The sequence below is a fragment of the Anabrus simplex genome, chromosome 1 (assembly GCF_040414725.1).
Source record: "Anabrus simplex isolate iqAnaSimp1 chromosome 1, ASM4041472v1, whole genome shotgun sequence".
In the NCBI taxonomy this organism is placed as follows: domain Eukaryota; kingdom Metazoa; phylum Arthropoda; class Insecta; order Orthoptera; family Tettigoniidae; genus Anabrus; species Anabrus simplex.
Window position 1 is genome coordinate 972,017,608 of NC_090265.1, and position 22,792 is coordinate 972,040,399.

Consider the following 22,792-nt stretch of genomic DNA (forward strand, 5'->3'; position numbering starts at 1 on the left):
TAATCAAGACACACCCACAGAATTTTATTGGTCAAATTTAAAAGTGGCCCTCAGAATCGAAGAAGAAATACAGGATTGGTTGGAAATTAATTACAAAAATTAGGTATTGGCTGGATTCAAAACTGGCCGAAAGAAAATATAAATATTGCCAACTCAAAAATAAATGAACATCAATTAGTAAAAAAACTTATGAATACAAAACTTCTTCAAAAAAGTTCTTTCACTTCACACCAGGGTGCATGATCATAGTTTTCTAGCAGTGACATCTATGAGAGAATGTCCAAACTTCTTGATGAAAGTAAAACAAAACAAGTTGAAATTCACACAGTACTGGAAACTTCACAATAACAAAATTACGTTGAATTACAGTAGTCACGTCTTGTGAGAAAGTTTAAGTAGGTCTAGCTTTCAAGTTCACTGTTTCTCCTGTAGAGGAGTTCTTTAGGCGCAAGATTTAAATGTGCGGCGTAGAGGTGTACCTCCCGGTACAATATGTATCTACAAAGAGAAGAACCAAAAGCTTCCCTTTAGATTAAGTATTTGCCAGAATTGAACATCAAATAAGCTCATTCGTAGAATGAAAATTGGGACATTCTGCTCGAGATATGTTCGAAACGTACAAGTTGGAAACAATCTTTCAATCATTTTTTAATATTGAAACATACAATGTTATATTCCATTATGAATATAATAAAGTCGTTTCTGTAAAATATATCATGTTATTATTGGTATTCTTCTCTGATGTCATATTATTATTATTATTATTTTTATTTTATTATTATTATTACTTTTACAATTGGCTTTACATCGCACCGACACAGACAGGCCGTATGCCGGCGATGGGATAGCAAAGGCCTAGAAGTGGAAAGGAAGCGACCGGTGCCTTAATTAAGGTACAGCCCCAGCTTCTGTCTATTTTGAAAACGGGAAACAACGGAAAACCATATTCAGGGCTGCCGGCAGAGGGGTTCGAACCACTATCTTCCGAATGCAAGCTGTATTATCATTATTATTACTATTGCATCATGATCATCCTTTACATTGTACCAATCTAAAGATTTCATTCTACAGCAAAGATTTTGTTTCCATCTGGAGCTCTTTAGTTTCTCATAGAGAAGAGGCTACTCAAAGATCGCCTATGTATGAATCATCGAATATAATGCTATTATTCAGAAATCAGTCTGGCTCCATGGCTAAATGGTTAGCGTGCTGGCCATTGGTCACAGGGGTCCCGGGTTCGATTCCCGGCAGGGTCGGGAATTTTAACCATAATTGGTTGATTTCCCTGGCACGGGAGCTGGGTGTATGTGTCGTCTTCATCATCATTTCATCATCATCATCACGACGCGCAGGTCGCCTACTTGTGTCAAATCAAAAGACCTGCACCTGGCGAGCCGAAGTCCTCGGACACATCCCGGCACTAAAAGCCATACGCCATTTCATTGCATTCAGAAAGCAAGCAAGCAATTAAAATATTAGCACAGTGAACTGAATAAATTTAATATCTGAAACATGACAAAACTCTGAAAGGTAAATGGACCCCTCAAGTCTCGTTTCTGACAAGTCACCACCCATCAATGTACGTCAGGTTTTTTGTCTGATTTTTTCTATAAGCATTACGAAACTATGTATCACATAGTCCAAATATGATGCTCTGAGATATTAAATTATAGGTGAAATTATTATTATTATTATTATTATTATTATTATTATTATTATTATTATTATTATTATTATTATTATTATTATTATTATTATACTTCAAGTGCATATCTGGTATCGGATGTGGGAGGACCACATGGCAATCTTGCGTCTTTCAGGTTCACATCTATCGACCATTTCCTCTTGAAGTACTAGCTGAAGGAGATCGTATCACTCTGGATATGTCCTCACATGGCCCAGGAATGGCCTCTTTTTTATTGTTTTTACTATTTGCAGGTCTATTCTTATTCTTCCAAAGACTTTATAGTTGGAAATATAGTTAGTCCAGGAAATCTTCAATATTCACCTATAAATCTACATCTTAAAGGTGTCAGGTTTCCTTGTGATCGCATTCAACGTCCATGCTTCCAGGGCACTTCAAGTGAAAGGTTGTGATGTAGCTATCAGCCTAAATACCCATGTCTAGTATGTGTTGTGTACTTAACTAATTGTAGTGAATGGTGAATAATGACAGTAGACTTCTCGATCGAGAAATCAGATTTAGGTACTGTAAATACCCCAGTCAGGTTAATACAGCCATCACCTAAAACAAGTACAGATTACATAAACCAGCCTGCCTCATTTAACATCCAGATATATTTTCCTATGCATTGGACAGGAAGGAATTGGCCAAGGTACTCCTGGCTCATGCTACAATAGAATTATAATTTCACTTTGGCATATTTCTTTTTTTCTAAAATTTTGGCTTTCGGTCTTAACGACTATTTAGCCAGCTGCAATTTTGTATGTTTCTGATTATTAACTACGAATTGACAATTTTTTGTATGTTTCTGATAGCTAATATTATGACTCTATTTTGATTAACTGAACCTATACTTTTAAGACGAACACAAACACCTAGCCCTCGAACCGGAGAAATTAACCAGATCCAGTTAAAATCCTCGACCCGGCCGGGAATCGAACCCGGGACCTCAGTGACCAAAGGCCAGCACGCTAACCATTTTTTCATGGAGCCGGGCAGGCATATTTCTTACTGAGCTGTTAACTTCGGATACAATTTTCTGAGTTTTATGTATTCTTATAATGGTTTAAGACTTCTAATATACGTAAGTTCTTTCTCAGAGTTGTTCTTTTACTGCATTTGGATTATTGTAATGGTTTCCCCACGGGTTCCCGAGTTTCTTTGTCATTTACACAGTTACTCTATAAAGTTTCGTAGAACTTAAATAATGCATCCAGTATTCCTGTAATAATTTATTATTGACTCTGAAAAATTAATTTCCTCGATTTTTGAGGAATCTAATTTTCGTTTCATCAATATTCCTGTACAAGTCTGTGATTAGTTTCGAAATTACAAATGTATTTGCTACATCCTCCATGTCCTTGCTACTGATATCTACAGTAAAAGTCATTCTTCTTCTATCTACAGAATGCACATATCCTTTTATCCCTGTTTCCTTGGAGTTTAGATTGATACAGGACCTCGCGACACCGTGTTTATAAGTTTCATGTACTTACTGCTGCCTATCTGAAGCCGATTGAATATCTTGTGCTGTATAGATTTTGCACGTGAGTGTCCAACTGTGATATTTTTAGATTCAGAAAGTTGAAATAGTCCTCAATCTCAGCATTTTCGTACAGTGAATGAAGTAAAACATAGAAAGGAAAACACACCACTCGGGAATGTCTCCGAAAGCCTGAAAGCTGCGTGACCTAGGACTGAGCTACTAAGTTTTGTCTACAAAGTCATCATCATCATCATCATCATCATATGTTTACCCTGCAGGTTCGGTTTTTCCCTCGGACTCAGCGAGGGATCCCATCTCTACCGCCTCAAGGGCAGTGTCCTGGAGCTTCAGACTCTTGGTCGTAGGATACAACTGGGGAGAATGACCAGTACCTCGCCCAGGCGGCCTCACCTACTATGCTGAACAAGGACCTTGTGGAGGGATGGGAAGATCGGATGGATAGGCAAGGAAGAGGGAAGGAAGCGGCCGTGGCCTTAAGTTAGGTACCATCCCGGCATTCGCCTGGAGGAGAAGTGGGAAACCATGGAAAACCACTTCGAGGATGGCTAAGGTGGGAATCGAACCCACCTCTACTCAGTTGACCTCCCGAGGCTGAGTGGATCCCGTTCCAGCCCTCGTACCACTTTTCAAATTTCGTGGCAGAGCCGGGAATCGAACCCGGACCTCCGGGGGTGGCAGCTAATCACGCTAACCACTACACCACAGAGGCGGACTTGTCTACAAAGTAAGGCTAAATATTCATGGCTACCGAAGAAAGTGTTAATGCCCTAAATGATATATCTCAAAATAATGGAAGTTTCATTAACCAATTAGAACCTCAGAAGTCCTTAGTGTTAGATGACTTTCTTGCTCATTAGCGCTCCTCGCCCTTTGTCACACTTAACCACACAAGGTAAATAAATAACCGTGCAGCCTAGGTAATTGTGATGTTATTCTCATTATTGTTATTATATTATTCCAATACCATAAAATAATGTTTAATTTTCTGAACATCTCTTGGGTAAATGATTATGGATTTTGCGTTTGAGCACTGACGGTTAGCTATATTTTCCTGTGTTTTCAATAATAATAATAATAATAATAATAATAATAATAATAATAATAATAATAATAATAATAATAATGTTATTTGTTTTACGTCCCACTAACTACTATTTTAAGGTCTTCGGAGACGCCCTGTGTTTTCAGACATAGAAAGAATGTTTAAAATATTTTAGAAATAATCATTGAGTTAGATAAATAATGTTTAATGCCTTGAAGGAAAATGGATACACCGCCATTAAAGAGGTGCAAGGTCTTTCTGTTGAGAATAGAAATATGAAGACTCATACAACCTCGTTTAAACCAAACTCGTCTCAAGGAACAGCATAGGCACTACCATCAGGTTTGAGCCCCATGGAAACCAACATAAAGGTCGATTCAGGGAAGCGACTCATATGAGTCAACTTATAGTAACAAAGAGGAATGTCATTTGGAAACCACTAGAACATTCGGTCTGATGATGGTGCCGGAGGATCCTTCCACGTTTCTTTGAGAATTTCTGCAAGCAAGCTAGAATTGCGAAAACTTTAGTGACAGTCATTCTAAAAAATGTACTGAGGGACTCAGATGGAATATTCTGACGCCATTTCTGTGTGCTGTAATATTGATGGTAGTGAGAAAAAGCCTTCTGCGCAAGCAGCGTCATACATGAGCAATCAGAGCGAAAGGAACAGAATGGAATAGAATGACGCTACATATTTGTTTGATAGTCTTGAAGCATTTCATGATGCGAAAAATAACTAATATTTCTAAACAGTGATAGCATAAGAAGTCAGATATATCGCACCAGAGTTTTGGTATGTGTTCTTCAGATTTGCATTGTGCATGGAATGGTATGTGGAACCCTCAGGGCCATCTTAACTCGCCTGCTTCTTTCTTGAAAGTAGATGAGAGAAAGTAAAGGAAACATGCGCTGTTAGACTCCGTCAGCCGTTTCTGGAGTAATACCAGCCGCGACCATAGGTTGTAGATTCCGTGTACAAACTTTACTGCTGCCATTCACTCCACTAGATCACTTCACTTCTGCTGCAATAGTACAAAATTAACTCGCCAGTGAAGAGTACAACAGCTAGTCCCTAATGAAAATTAGAATGGTTTCAGAATCATATTGATTTGGTATTGAAATTAAACATGTTCTTATGTACATAACTTCAACACTGGGCATTAATGGGTTTAGTGCTATATCACCTCTCCCATAACAACTGATCGTAATGTTTCCTGTGTTACCAGTCTTTCGACGTATTTGACGCAGATATCGACGCTAATTTGTCAAACATTTAAAAACTGTCAGTTATTATAATCTAACTATAAAATGCATACCTATACATGTCCGCTGAACCATCAGCGTTCTGGCCTTCGATTTAGAGGGCCCTGAGTTCGATTCCTGTCCGGGTCGGAGATAGTAACAACGTATCGATATTTCATCGGACTCGGGTGTTTATGTTTATCTTAATACACTTCGCTTCATATACTCATCACAATACCAACCACCACTGAAACACGCATCAATGAATGGGCTATATCCCTCCACATAAGCTTGGTGTCAGGAAGGACATCCGGCCGATATAACTTGCCGAATCCGCATCAAGTGCAACCTCCAATAAACTGGAAGAAGAACAATATGGTGTTCCCTAGCTAACCTCCCTCCGAGAACAAGATACGAGTTCTATATGTCTGCAGATGTGTAGTGTCACGTCTTCTGACCAAATTATTTTTCTCATGAATCCATTCAGTATCTCTTATTTTGCGAATCGGTCTATCTCTATCTTCAGCATTATTTTGTAACGCCATACTTCATGTTATCTTCCTTTCTACGTCAGTTATTTTCCAGATTTTGTTTCGATACAATCTCATACTCGAAATAAACACAGTCCAAATATTCGTATTTGTCCATCTACGTCTGAGTTGAGTAAATTTATCCTTTTGTGTTTGTGTCTGATAGCCTGCATTATATGTGTTACTAGTTTCTGGTGTTACATGCTAATTATAATTAATAGCTATGAAGCAGCCTTGTCGTCCCCTATTCTCCTTGGCGTGATTGTTCGGTGTTGTACACTTTAATCACTGCGGAAAACTGGCTTTGCTTACAGGTATTATAAATGCATCTTAACATTTTTCCTTCTTAAACTGTTGTCAACCTTCTTAGTAACGCACATTGTTTTATTACATTCTAAGTTTTCCCTCCTTTTTAATTTGTATTTATTTCCATCTTATTTTCTTTCTGACTTTTTATATTTTCCAAAATAAAAGCAAATTTGTAGTTTTATTTGATGTTGATATCGTGACTATAGCCACAGACCCACCTGTTTTATGTAGAATACGAAATAGGGACGTGGAATTTTATTTCCAAACTCCTACATACATTGCCCGGAAATCACACCTTCCTTTTGGTGGGAAATCAGCTATGTCACTCGGCTACCACGTTGCTCGTTTTATATTTTTCATTGATATATCATTTCAATTTTAATTACATGTTTCTATTGTTAACGTAGTTTGTAGAAGGCACACGTGATGTTCCTGTTGGCGATACATATTTAAAGAAAATAATAATAATAATAATAATAATAATAATAATAATAATAATAATAATAATAATAATCGTATGGCCTCAGCTTCCGTGTACAGGCTTTTTGATCTGAGCCCCCTAGGCTGCCTTCGCAGCAATTTTTACGTTTCGTTTTGCTCTACCAAATGGCAAAGGAAACTATATCCTTTTTGGGTGATCCATGGCTGAGTTTTAGTTAATTTTGTCGCGTAAATATGAAATGTGTCATCAGAGATCTTCATGCATACATCGTATGACGTGGAGTGTCGAATAGACTATTTTCCGCCATTCAAAAATTCAAATACCTCTTCCAGACTTGAACCCACAATCTTGGAATCCGCAGGCTGACTGACACTCTACAACTGATCCACAAAGGAGGTCTAATAATAATAATAATAATAATAATAATAATAATAATAATAATAATAATAATAATAATAATAATGTAGTTACACCCACCCAACTAATGTCAATATTTAAGTAATACAGGGTTAGTGAAATGTTGGCCTCAAAATGAATTTTTTAACGTGTCAGTAAATCTACAGAGACAGCTCTGTCGCATATAAGCAGTCTTAAATGCCAACGGACTGTATTCAGTTTGGATCTTCAAACTTTAAGATAGATAGAAGGTGAATGTCTAACCAACTACTATTAATTAACTACTGGAATACATAAATATTTTGGAACAGTGTATTGGCACAAAATAATAATAATAATAATGATATCCGCTGAATATCCGAGTGTGCAATGTGAGAGGTCAGTGTCGTCAACAGCATGAATTAGCATGGGCAGTCGTTCTTCATTTCAGTATACGAGGGTCGAGGCATAAGACATGACAACTATTTTTATTCTCGCGAAAAGGAGGTAACAGGGAAAATCTAAGAAATGTATTTGGAAATATAGTGCATGTACAGATTCATAGTGCCTAAAAGACAAATTCTGACTTCAGGAGATTCTCGTAGGAAAGTGATAGAACACAGGCCATTGGTAAACATTGTTTTATTATGGTATAGACAGCAAATACACAAGACTACGTACAAAGGTCTCCACTGGGTACGGACCTTCGAAATAATCACCCAAGGTTTCCATTGTGCGTTGCCAGCGGTGGGGCAGGCGCTGAATACCATTCGCTGCATGTGTATCGCTAATGTGTGACACCTCTCTCCGAAATGCTGTTACGATGTCCTCTTTGTTAGCATGGGCATGGTATGCACACCTAATGCTTCCCGCAGCTCTGCATGGCATTGGCGTGCATTTTTGCCCCGGAGAACTGCTATTTTGATACACCATCGTTGCTTCTGCTTGTTGACTTCCATTTTGTGACGCTCTCACTCACACACTGAGCTTGGGGGCATGCTCAGACCCACACTGTTGTTTACATACACCATCTAGTGGCATCATACGCAAGTAGATACCGTACGTTTCCAAATGCATATCTTAGATTTTCCGTGGTGTCTCCTGTTCGCGAGAGAAAAAAAAATAGTTGCCATGACTTATGACTCGACCTACGTATAAAGAGCAAACCTCTGTCTGGGGTTGCGGCTAGAAATATAAACAGGATCATCTCCGGGAGACTTGAGAAGTCCACCCTGTCCGTAAGTCACTCATGTACTAGGCTGGCATTTGCCCACTTTCGGTGTGAACATGAAGACATCATTCCGAAAATCTCTCAGAATAATTCACAGTCCGTGTGAAGACTGGAGAGTCCGCATACTTGTTGCTGATCTACTGCAGGAAACTTCTTATATAAATTTAATATCGGGTAGTACCCACAATGTTTCTGGTTTGGAAAGTTCGACATTTAGGGAAGCAGCAAAACAAAATCAAGACGGGTAAAGTTACTGTGTACTCTTTCCCCAGGTTCTCTGGTAATGTGTACATTAGAAAGAAAGGAATCTTACACGTTGTGTTTTATGTTACAGATATAAATGTGAATGTATTTATCTTGCTATTCCCCGACCGTAACAGTTTTCCTAGTATTAATATTATTTCCTGTATTCAAACCAAATTTTATGTGTAGTAATATATGGTAATGGGGCCCGAATACAGAGGGGTCCAGAGAAATATAGACCGGGCGAGTTGGCCGTTCGCGTAGAGGCGCGCGGCTGTGAGCTTGCATCCGGGAGATAGTAGGTTCGAATCCCACTATCGGCAGCCCTAAAAATGGTTTTCCGTGGTTTCCCATTTTCACACCAGGCAAATGCTGGGGCTGTACCTTAATTAAGGCCACGGCCGCTTCCTTCCAACTCCTAGGCCTTTCCTATCCCATCGTCGCCATAAGACCTATCTGTGTCGGTGCGACGTAAAGCCCCTAGCAAAAAAAAAAAAAAGAGAAATGTAGACACTCTTTGATAGTTAATATCTTTGGAACAAAATGGCATATCGTTGCAATTCTTACGCGGTAGCGTAGTCCATTGTTTTCTCAACAGATGAATGTCATGTGAATGGCGCGACTATCTTGGCGCGCGTTTTCCAGCAGATGACAGTGCAGCAATGAATGCAGTAAGATTGTCGTTTGAGCTAAGCAAGGCCGTACTGAAGTGATACTGGAAGTACGATAACATGATGGAAGTACAACGGCAATGGCGTAATGTGTACGGAACGCAGCCACCAACACGTACAACAATTTATCGTATTCGAGATAAATTTGAAGCCTACGGTATTGTTCAGGATGTGCATAAGAAAAGGTCTGGCCGACCAAAAACATCAACAGCTTCCAGCGCTCTTGTGTTGCAAAATTTTACCAGGTCGCCACAAAAATCTGAGAATCACGGTGCACGTGAAAGCGGGGTAAGCCGATCAACCGTACGACGAATTCTGAAGGCTGCAAAGTGGAAAGTGTACATTCCAATATCGCTGCACGCTATGAACGAGGACGACCCGGATCGAAGGATGGAGTACTGCGAGGATGAACGGTTTGCGGGGATGGTTATCTGGTCTGATAAGGCGCAATTCAAACCGAACAGTACTGTAAACTGCCACAAAGCGGCGAGAATGACTGCTAGTGCAAACAGGTGTAGACAATGGCAAGGATACTCGCAATTAATAAATAAAGACTAACAAGTAAAAGGAAGAGCTTGATGGACGGTGCTGTGATTATAAACCTACTTCGGTCGTTGAATCATATGAGGCAAGTGGAGAAGGATAGGATACCTCGGAAGGCAATGGTCTCGTCCATAAAGTGTAAGAGAAGTAGAAAAAGACTTGGGAGAAGATAAGTAGACCCAGTTCTTTCAAAGTAAGTAAACTCGTGTCCTCATCCCGAGCTGATGCAGTCCTGTTTAGGCACACCCCCAATGGAGGTGAGCTGCATGTATCATTTTAACCGCATACCAGCCCTCCTGCCTTTCTTAAATTTCTGGCAGTACCGGGAATCGAACCCGGGCCTCCGAGGATGGCAGCTACGAAGGCGGACAATTAAAAGTAAATATCGTGGTATCAGAAGTAACCATAGTGGTTATTGTAAAAAATAGTGTTGTGGAGAGTCCATTGTTCATTCAAAAAGCTTGCAAACTTAACGATGAAATTTATAACAATAGTTTAATATTTTAAGGGCAATTCATGTTCTCTTTTCCTTTGGAGTGGCAGTGGCAGAAGAATGGGTAAGGATTCCTTTACGTCTCTTTTACTCTCTCACGTCCTCACTCCTGTAGTCTTCCGTGTTACCCACACTATGTGTCTGTGGGTATATGAGTGCTGAAGAGGTTAAGTGTCTTGCAGTGCAGGCGGGCCCGGGCCTTTAAGGGGCCCCACAGGCTTATCGCAAAGTCTAATGTCACTCTGCATGGAAATGATCAGGACGGCTTTGTAAAATCAGTCTAAATAATTTGTTTTACAATTTGTACGTAGAAGAATTGCCATCTTGCAGCAGTTACTATAGCACAGCTTGCCGTCTCTCGCAACACCCGGCATGCTTCTCACAAAACACTTGTAAAATAATAACAGCTATGAAAATTGATGTGTCGTGCATCTGAGATCGTATTATGCAGACATTTTGCCGAACACTGAACTTTTATCGCACATTTATGCGACAACAATATATATAATGCCAATAAGAAGTTGGTGTAACAACACTCAGTTCATTTCGAATGAGCTCTCTTCGCTCGAAGGCTTATCACTTGTGCTGTTTTATATTTTTCAAACTTTACTTGAACATTTTTTTAAATTTATTGTTCGTGTATCTTTCTGTGTTGTAATCGAATAAATTATTATAATTGAGACTTTGTTATCAGTTACAGAGTGTAATTCCGTAGTTAGCCTACCGTAAAATGGAAAAAAGAAATACGAACAACTAAGTGGTGTATGGTTCAGCATCTTAGCCGTTAAACCACAGGGGTAGCCAAATAAAACATATTAACTTTTTTAAATAATCTTATAATAATGAATAACCCCTTTATTTATATAATTTGACAATATATTGCATATTATCGACCTGCTGTAATTACATTTAGCCGGCCCAGTGGTGTAGGGGTAGAGTGCCTGCCTCTTACCCAGAGGACCCGGGTTAGATTTCCGGCCAGGTCAGGGAATTTTACCTGGACCTGAGGGCTGGTTTGAGGTCCATTCAGCCTACGTGATTAGAATTGAGGAGCTATCTGACAGCGAGATAGCGGCCCCGGTCTCGAAAACCAAGAATAACGACCGAGAGGATTCGTCGTGCTGACCACACGACACCTCGTAATCTGCAGCCTTCGGGCTGAGTAGCGGTCGCTTGGTGGGCCAAGGCCCTTCAAGGGCTGTATTGCCATGGGGGTTGGGGGTTGTAATTACATTTATATTAGTTATTAGTAGGGGGTACATTTTATTTGAGGGGTCCCGAATTTTTATTTTGCAGACGGGCTCGTAGCACATTTGTTACGCCCCTGTATCGTCTCGATGTGTAATCTCATGTTCTTCCTTGTTAGTAATTTAACGTCGCACTAAAATATTGAAGGATTCCGGTGACGCAATGATGGGAAAGGGCTATGATTGGAAAGGAAGCGACAGTGGTATTAATAATAATAATAATAATAATAATAATAATAATAATAATAATAATAATAATAATAATAATAATAATAATAATAATAATAATAATAATAATAATAATAATAATAGGCCTTTGCTGGCAAGATGCATTGTTTACAGTGCACTATGTCTTCTAGTATGGGCTAGAATAAAATTGTTACTTTCATTGACCTGTCTCAGTCTTATACTTGGCTTTGACAATATGAAAGTGGCTGAGGTATGAGTGACATTAGTAATGTCTTTCTTTATGCAGCCAGTCCCTGCTATGAATGGTGCGGAAATGTCGCTCATAGGATCGGTTGGTGCATGCATTTCAGTGGGCTTGGCAGACTGATGTGCAATAGCAATTTCTGGCTCAGTGAGGAAAGCAACGGGAAACTACCTCACTCCTTATTTCCCTAGTACGCCTCTTCAGTGACACCTAGGCCGTCTATGACAGCTAATGGTGAAACTGTTGAGGATCCAACCAGCCCTCCGGCTGAATACCCAACATACACATAATAATAATAATAATAATAATAATAATAATAATAATAATAATAATAATAATAATAATAATAATAATAATAATAATAATAATAATAATAATGTTATTGGCTTTACGTCCCACTAACTAATCTTTTACGGTTTTCGAAGACGACGATGTGCCGGAATTTAGTCCCGCAGGAGTTCTTTTACGTGCCAGTAAATCTACCGATACGAGGCTGACGTATTTGAGCACCTTCAAATACCGCCAGACTGAACCAGGATCGAACCTGCCAAGTTGGGGTCAGAAGGCCAGCGCCTCAACCACCTGAGCCACTCAGCCCGGCATTGTGGCTTTAATTAAGGTACAGCTCCAGCATTTACCTGGTGGGAAAATGGGAAACCATAGAAAATCATCTTAGGGCTTCCGATGGTGGGATTCGAGCCCACCATCTCCCGAATGCAAGCTCACAGCTACGCGACCCTAAACGCTCGGCCAGCACGCTCGGTTAGTCTCATGCTATTTGTCGGTGGAGAGAAAGCAAAATGTGGGTCAGGAACAGCGGTTGAGTTGACAACCGAATGATAATGAACATCCGAAATACGAGGGCTGTAAATAAAGTACTAGAAATATTGACAGAACGCAATATTTAATGCACTAACAAGTACAATTGCATTACCATGTAGTCACCCGCAAAGTCTATTTATTACCTTTTGCCAAATGTCCGGAAGCCGTTGAGAACCGTTGGCAAAGCGTTTTGTTGATAGCGACGTAGCGCCCTGCTGCGTGGAGGACAGATGACATGTCAGGAAATCGGTAGCCTCGTAGGTGTTCCTTCAACTTCGGAAACAGGTCGACGTTACAAGGACTCATGTCTGATGAGTATGGAGGGTGTTCCAAGACCTCACAATGCTACCGTCGAAATAAGAGCTTGAGACTGTTTGCGACATGATATCGTGAGTTGTCATTTAACAGGATAGGGCGACCGTCTCGCAATAAACGTGGACATTGCGCCGCTATCAATCAATCAATCAATCAATCAATCAATCAATCAATCAATCAATCAATCAATCAATCAATCAATCAATCAATCAATCAATCAATCAATCAATCAATCAATCAATCAATCAATCAATCAATCAATCAATCAATCATCTGCATTTAGAGCAGTCGCCCAGGTGGTAGATTCCCTATCTGTTGTTTACCTAGTCTTCTCTTAAATAATTGCAAAGAATTTGGAAATTTATTGAACCTCTCCCTTGGTAAATGTTTCAAATCGCTAATTCCTCTTCCTATAAACGAACATTTTCCCTAAATGCAGATGTCCTAGTCGTATGTCACAATGAGCTTCACCCAACTGGGTTCCTGTCGAAATTTATGTGGAAGTGGCGATTAACGCTTTAATTCAGGCTCGTAGACGACAATGGCGACAATACGCTGCAGAAATGTGTCTCCTTCGTTGCGGTATCTGTCCAGGCGGATGCCAGCCAGTGCATACCGGTGCCACCCAAAGGGACGCAATTTTCCTCATTGAAGACATTTCGTTAGTATGTGCCACACCGTTTGATCACTGAGACCAACCTCTACGTATAATTCCCGCACAGTCCATCCATGGTCTACGAAAGCGAGAGCACTCACGATGTCAATCTGATCTTGAGGAATGATCGGCCGACCTGTGCAGTGGAAATCCACAGTCTCATTCCGAACCACGCGAAACGCCTTGACGCATCGTGCAAACGGTTTACACTGAAACGCATTCTCGCCACAGGCTTCGCGTAATCCTCGATAACATTCGGATGCATTTTTTTCACGGCCAACCTCGATTTTAATCCACGAACGCTGATCACTTTTTGAAAACATGTTTTAGAGCGGTGAAGTCCACACTCTTCACTTCAACGCCACACAGCAACAACACTCCCAGCTTGATGCCCCTCAAATGCACACTACACATCGACACCAGTGCCACCTGACCGCTCCCATATCCTATTTGCGCACGCCCCATCTCCTGCCAGTGTCTAGACTACGTTGCTACTACTTTATTCATAGCTCTCATAAAATAATGGAAGACAGAAAGTTAAATTTATTATTATAATATACATAATTACTAATATCCACAATTATTTGTTTCTTTTCTGTTCTCACAGTTCAGTTATTCAATCGACAATGGGCATATTTTTTTCAACGGCGTATAAATATTAGCAAAACTCATCTCACTATCCAGCCAGTAATAATAACATCATTTGTATGTTTCATGGGAACATGATTAGGAAACGATAAATAAATTTTTAAAAAAATATTCTAGGGTGTTCTAGGTTGTCTCAGAACTTCTGCTGTAGGCCTATATTGCCATTATTTTGGTGTATATGAAAACTTAACGTGTTTTTCCTAGAAGAATATATCTGCCACAGTGAGGTAATCGGCAAAGCAGAGAAACCAATGCGATAAACGTGTTTAATTCTCATAGCACGGAAAATCATCAGACGGTAGCTCGTTTACATTCCAAAGTCTGATTTAAGGAGTAGGATAAATAGATCACATTCCTGACACCTAACTTCTGTACACGGTGTAGGTACTGCTTCCGACGAATTTGTTCACTTGCTGAGGAGGAGTTTTTAATAGGGATTTTAAATTGGACTAATCTTTTAAAGCAAATGAATATATGAAGTTTACCTTTATAGCAATTGCAACCTTTCTATTATCAGTTTTAAACCAATGAATGTTAGTATGAATAACACTTTTATCATTACGACAATGAATAACAAGTCCTCAATTTTATTTCATAAAGGGCTACCCGTACAATTCACAATGAGATGACGAGTTTGTTAAACAACAAAGCCAGCTACGTATGTTCTGTAGAAAATCACCTTATATAATGAAGGTATTGTATTATTTAACTTTTACTATTAAACAATATTATAATTATTTAAAATATTTTTATTAGAAAAATCCGCTGCTTATTTTACATTCATACCATCCTTATCGGTGAAGTTTTTATCATACCATGTCATTAGGGGCCGATAACCTCGATGGTTGTTCCCTTAAAACAACGCAAAACAAAACAAACACCAATATCATCGTCATCTATTTACTTGAGCGATTCTCCCCAAACCAAAGCCCATGGTACTACAGCCCCGAAGGGCCATGGCCTACCAAACGACTGCTGCTCAACCAGAAGGCCTGCAAATTACGAGATGTCATGTGGTCGACATGACGAATCCTCTCGGTCTTCATTATTGGCTTTCTAGACCGGAGCCGCTATCTCACCGTCAGACAGTTCCTCAACTATAATCACGTAGGCTGAGTGGACCTCATATCAGCCCTCGGATCCAGGTAAAAACCCTAACCTGGCCGGGAATCGAACAGGATCCTCCTGGTAAGAAGCGGGCACGTTATCCCTACACCAGATTTGGTTCCAATTTTTCCGGGCTGAGTGATTCAGACAGTTAGTATTTGAACCAAAATTGACAGGGTTGATCCTGGCTCAGTCCTGTGGTTTCTGAACGTGTTCAAATACGTTATTCTTGAGGCCAGCGAGACACAATTCCTGCGTCCATACAAAGTAGCTAATGGAACATAAAATTATTATTATTATTATTATTATTATTATTATTATTATTATTATTATTATTATTCCTGTTTTCTGCATCATGTTTTTGTCTTTTACCCTTCTTATCAGACTTTCCTTAGTCAATTATTGTCTTCTTCTGACCCCAAAATAACTAGGTGTACGTGACTTAGAGAGAATTTCATTCTCCTTCCTCTAATAGCTCCTCTTTAGCCGATTATCTCGTTTTTCAAGGTTCAAAACGCTTTCTTCCTCACCCTATGCATGTTATGAGAACGTGGTAATCTTCCTGTAAGTCAACAATCACCACTACTGCCAAAGATAAGGGATACAAATGATGATCCAAGATGTAAATGCTTATGAAAGTTGTGACGAAAACTTAACCTGTCATTGAGTGAAGTTTACACTACTTGGACTATCGGCAGCAAATTAACTGCCTCTTTATAAACCTGGTGAAACGTAGAGGGGGGTCAGGAGGCGTGTTAGTTGGAGAGAGAGAGCCGTTTTAAAAAGCTACAGGAGTGAGAGGGAGGGAACTACTTTTTGGCCCACCTCCTCTGTTACAACATCCATCCATCTCTCTCCTTTCTTTTTCAGCTTCTTTTTATTTCTCATGCTAGTGAAGATGAAGCGCGGGGTGGAGACTTTTGCATCCAGTCAGTGACACATGTACGCTGTAAGCTGCATGTCAGGAGGCCGTGTGTTTCAATAAGCCACCTGAAATACGGATCGCTCCCGCTCGCGTTAACCAGCCGAGAAATTAACTGTTAAAGCGTCAAATACCCCTTCATTTAGCGTGTGAGCGTAACTGCCAACATATCGTAAAAAAGTGTATTAAAATGCCAAGAAGCGGGCTAAACTGAAGATACAATTAGTGACAATCTTGTTGATCAAAAATATGTTTGCAGAACATTCAAGTTTTATGGAGATGAAAATATAACTTGCTGCTTGTTTAAAAGTACGAAGAGTTTTACGTGCACAATGACAGTAGTATAGTAAAAGGGTAAAGCGATGGTGACAGCTGGACTCAAAAAAGTGTCATTAGCATAAGTTTTGAAGCTTGTTCAGTAGATGCTAATCTTGTGAATGCAAAGTGTACCTGTCGTTCCTAATATGTACAAGAGCCCAGCGCCGGATTCTGCGGGGTCGCCCTCAACTGTCTCACATTCGGACGTCTCGACGCCTGATAAGGAGGGTGTTCCACTCGACGAGGCCGTTGGAAAATTATTAGAAGGTAGTGTTTCTTATTTATTTAACTACTAAATAAAGTGTCAAATGTGTCACGTTTAATCTGAAAAAGAATAACGAAGTAATTATGAAAATTTGACCACCTCCGTCCGTAATGAACTTTTTTTCATCTATTGGTTATCAGTTAAAATTGGCAGTTCCGGTAACGTCGCAAAAAAAACACAATTCCTAGCGAATTTACATTTTGCAGTTTTAATAATGGCTTTTTTCATAAATTATGTTTGCATTGCCCAGCTATACATTGCTGACAATAATAATACTAATAATATGCTATACACTATAACTTTAAATTGCAATTGTGATTGTAATTTGCCTGGTGTGAAAATGGGAAACCACGGAAAACCATCTGCCGGCAGCGGGGTTCGAACCTACTATCCCCCGAATACAAACTTACAATTGCGCGATCCTAAACGCACGACCAACTTGTTCGTTATTATTATTATTATTATTATTATTATTATTATTATTATTATTATTATTATTATTATTATTATTGATGGGTAAACATCAGCATTAAAACTAGTTATTGTAAATAATGCCAATAATTATGAAATCAATGGGGAATGTTTTCAAATTATTTTACTGTGTTACGAGAAGGTATTAGAAGACGAAGGAAAGAAGAAGAACAAGAAGAAGAGAGCTAGATACGATTCAGGTTACAATTAATTTTAAATTACAATGGATGGTGGTTTGTAATACGAATTGACATGTTAAGGGTTGATTTATATTATATTATATTATATTATATTATATTATATTATATTATATTATATTATATTATATTATATTATATTATATTATATTATATTATATTATATTATATTATATTATATTATATTATATTATATTATATTATATTATATTATATTACTCAATTACTGGGTATGTTTTCAAATTACTTTGCTGTTTTATGGAAAAAGGTAATAATAATATTAATAATAATAATAATAATAATAATAATAATAATAATAATAATAATAATAATAGAGTTACTATTATCATTTAAATAACAACCTCACTCCTAAGCTGCATGTTAGAAAATGTTTAACTATGCAAATGCTTCTGTATAAGAGATAAAATCTAACCATTGTGCTTAGTATATAAATCATATAATAACACTCGGAAAAGTTCGAAGACCATTCCTTTTGAACTAAAATTACTTTCATGCAAAAAAGACATTCATCCTACAATGTCGAAGAACACGACTTCCACGTTGCTGATGAAGACGGGAATGTTGTAATAATTAAAAGATTTCACATCGAACGTGTCAACATTTTTAAAACGTACTTCTGAATAGCACTGTATTCCCCGCTACTTAAAATATTGTGCATTAATAGAGTATTTTTATTTATCTACCTATGCCCACAGATAACCTTGTGATGTGTGATGCGTGTTAGGTATCACATTACAATTACAATGACATATCAATATAATCTTCGTTATGTATATTTATTTCTTACCATTTGCACATCATACGTACGGTATCATATGATAGTATTGAAGTACGTATTATTATTATTATTATTATTATTATTATTATTATTATTATTATTATTATTATTATTATTATTATTATTATTATTATTATTATTATTTCCATCTTAGTAGCGTAACGGTTAGCACTATTGGCTGCCGTCCTCGGAGACCTAAGTCCGATTCTCGGTACTACTAGAGTTTTAAGAATGACAGAAGGGCTGGTATGTGGATGGAATGGTACGTGTAGCTCACCTACATTTGGGGTGTAACAAAAGAGCAGCGTCACCTCGGGAAGAGGACACGAGTTTAGTTTACGGTTATTATTATTATTATTATTATTATTATTATTATTATTATTATTATTATTATTATTATTATTATTATTATTATTATTATTATTATTATTATTATTATTATGTTAACGTATAAATTCTATTTTGTTCCTGAATATGCATTGCAAATAATAATAATAATAATAATAATAATAATAATAATAATAATAATAATAATAATAATAATAATAATAATAATAACAGTACAAGTGTCTCCTAACGCGCCATATGCCAAGTAAATGGTGAATGTAATCATATTCATTAATTGCCATCAATTTATTGTCTGTGGTTTTATAAAACTAACGTAAATTACTCGGTGTGGATGCGTTTACATGATAAGAGTTAAAATAATCGTATACAGCTGAGACCTGATAAGTAGTTAACTTTTCGTCTACGATAAATCTTAACTTATTCATGACCCTTAGCTGCCGTCCTTGGAGGCCTTGGTTCGATTCTCGGTACTGCCAGAATTTTAAGAATGTCCATTGTTCTTGGCTTTGAAGGTCTAATATCTACTGCATACGACATGTGGCACTTTCCTTTCTTAAATTCCCTCTAGTTATGCTGTTTGATACTCCCAGTATATTATTATTATTATTATTATTATTATTATTATTATTATTATTATTATTATTATTATTATTATTATTATTATTTTGCAATATGCTTTACGTCGCACCGACAATGATAAGTCTTACGGAGACGATGGGATAGAAAAGGGCTCGGAGTGGGAAGGGAGTAGCCGTGGCCTTAATTAATTACGGCTCCAGCATTTGCCTGGTGCGAAAATGGGAAACCAAGGAAAACCATCTGCCGACAGCAGGGTTCGAACCTACTATCTCCCGAATACAAGGTTACAATTGATTATTATTATTATTATTATTATTATTATTATTATTATTATTATTATTATTATTATTATTATTATTATAATATTCTTGATTCCGTGATTGTTGGACTTAGTCCATACTAGCGTAAGACTGCACCATACTTAATACTGCCTTAAATCCATAACGTTTAATTGACAATTTGTGAAACGGACATACCTACATTGTTTAAAGATTAGCCTCCTCAGCTCATAATTGCAGGATCGATTCGAATGCAATTCGTTGACATCTAGGAGTGCGTAAATGTGAAAAATCCGTGTTAATTAATTTATTGGCAAGTTAAAGAATCAATTTGAGAGCAAGTTTCCTGCACTCCAGCGGTCTTAAATTTATACCAGTTGAAGGTATGTTAAACACATAGATAAAATAATTTTCTTATGAAATACTGTATATTCTAGGCCAGTACTAATCTTATATGCAATGTGAAAAGTCATTAACTACCAAGAAAGAATAAATGTGATAAGTTTTCAACATTCATTCATACACTAAAGACTGCTTCGTCGTTACAGCCAATGTCTTATATTTCTCACGATTTTTTTGTATTTCATATCTTGTCAACCCTTATAATATTTTTTTCTCCGTCGTTCTGTTGCTCTCTTGTCGGTAATTTTCTCCAAGTGCCACCTCCAGGGGTGGAAATTTAGTTTCTAAATATTCGACATCCAACCGGATAATCGAATCCACGTGTCTTTGGAAGAATCGAGCATGTATATACTGCGACGATATGGCACCCTATTCACTAATATACGACAAACAACAAATCCATCCCCCGCCGGGTTTAGTGGCTCAAACGGTTAAGGCGCTGGCTTATTGAGCCCAAGTTGACTCAGTCCGGTGGTATTTAAAGGTTCTCAAATACGTCTGTTCCGTGTCGGTAGATTTACCAGCACGTAAAAGAACTCCCGTAAGTCAAAATTCCAGCACATCGGCGTTTCCGAAAACCGTAAAAGTAGTGGGACGAAAAAGCATTATTATTATTATTATTATTATTATTATTATTATTATTATTATTATTATTAAAGCCAATTCGTGGCGTGTCAGCATAACGACAACCTCAGCCTATTGCTTGGCTTTCTTGACCGGTTCCGCTGCCTTTTGTGTCAGACTTCTTCAATTGGCCTCACGAGGCTGAGTGAACATCGTCCCAACACTCACACCAAAACTGGTCCTTGAGCTGGCTGGAATTCGAACCAGGGGTCTCCAGGTTAGAGGAAGGAACGTTACCCCTCCATCACGGAGCTCGTCTTTCATTAATATAGCGATTTAATTATTATTGCAGCTTGGGTTTTTTCAAGTCTCCTACCAGTGATATTTATAGGAACTGATTACAAAAATATGAGAAAATGAGCGTAAGAACGTCAAAATTACAGCCTGATAATTCAACTGGGAAGTCGCTTAGATCGAACAGTCACTTGCACGTATCACGTTACGCGGCATGCCGCCTGAAGAAGAGCTGTTCTCGTGGACTTACAAAGAGTCTCATTGTTAAGTCACGGTCATGTCTTACTCCGGAAGGACGTGAGTGGAAAAGCTCAATATCAAAACATTCCTTTAGTTATTTAAACCTAAGTTCTACATTTTGGGGAGAAAGTACTCAATGTTAGAAAGTGATAATGGCATTGGGTTTGCTTACCGCTTACTACGTTTACGGTTTTGCGAGATGCCTCAATTTTGTTGTACAGGAGTTCTTTTACGAGCCAGTAAATTTGTCGACATAGGGCTGACGTATCTGAGCACCTTCAAATGCCACCGGACTGAGCCGGGATCGAACCCGCCAACTTGGACTCAGAATACCACCGCTTCCGCCGTCTGAGCTACTCATCCTGACTAAATTCTTAATATGAGGATTATCAAATAATACCTAACTATAGTCTGTGTCAAATGGGGAGTGTTTTGGCCTCCAGAGCCAACTCATAATTTTCCAACCAAGCAGCTACTATATTGTCGTGTTACTCCGTGCAGTATGTCAAAATAATTTTACTTAAAAAACAACGTCTGCAGCGGAATCAGCTTCCCATTTGACACGAACTATAATGACACCCGCGGACTGTACTATACATATAAATGACAATCTGTATATATAAAATAACATGTCCTGACTGACTGACTGACTGACTGACTGACTGACTGTTTCGTCATCGCCGAACCAAAACTACTGCACATAAAGAAATGCAATTTTGGGGATACATTTATATTACAGCATAGGTTCTCACTAAGGAAGGATTCTTAGATATTCCGTCCGTTAGGGGGTGAAGAGGAGGGTGAATTTTAAAATAAGTATGTGTATATCTCAAAAACTTAACACTTTAATGACTTAAAAATTGGTATATTGAATCATTTAAAAATAAAGGAACACGTATTTTTATGTTTTCGGAAATTCCAGTTAAGGGGGTAAAAAGAAGTGAATTAGGGATTGAAGCCTTTTTTATGAGTATAGTTATATCTCAAAAAAAGCTCCTGCAGACGTGAAAATTCGCACATGAAATCTCCTTAAAAAAGAAACACGTACTTTTTGATTTTGGATAATCCACTTAAAGGGGTGAAAACAAGTGAAAAGGTGATGAATTTTTTAATGAGTATACTTCGAAAACTTAACGTGTTACAGACTTAAATAGTGGTATTTAGAATCTCCTTTAAAAATAAAGAGACACGTATTTTTGGTTTTCGAAAAATCCACTTAAGGGAGAGTGAAAAGGATTGAAATGGGGGTTGAATCCTTTTTTTTACGTATACTTAGGGCCTATATCTCAAAAATATGTTACAGGCTTGAAATGTGGCATAAGGAATCTCTTTCAAAAATAAAGAAACACGTACTTTTTTTTCGGAAAATCCCATTGGGAGGGGGGTGAAAATGTGAAAAAGTGGGTGAATTTTAAAATAAGGGTATCTAAAAACATGTTCCAAACGTAAAAATATTGTAAACATATTTTGGATCTCTTTAAAAATAATGAAACACATATTTCTTTGGTTTCGGAAAATCCATTTAAGGTGGGGGTGAACATGTACGAAAATGGGGTTGAATTCTTTTCATGAG

The 22,792-nt window shown here is 38.0% G+C and overlaps 1 protein-coding gene across 1 annotated transcript in view; it reads left to right on the plus strand.

Annotated features, from left to right (window-relative positions):
• The first annotated feature begins 16,511 nt into the window (after positions 1-16,511).
• LOC136875300 (transcription factor Sox-9-B) overlaps positions 16,512-22,792 on the plus strand; it is a 272,937-nt gene continuing 266,656 nt past the window's right edge. Inside the window, exon 1 of the mRNA XM_067148875.2 lies at positions 16,512-17,049. Within this exon, the coding sequence (XP_067004976.1) occupies positions 16,902-17,049 (148 nt within the window). The 5' untranslated portion in view covers positions 16,512-16,901. The remainder of the gene's footprint in view (positions 17,050-22,792) is intronic.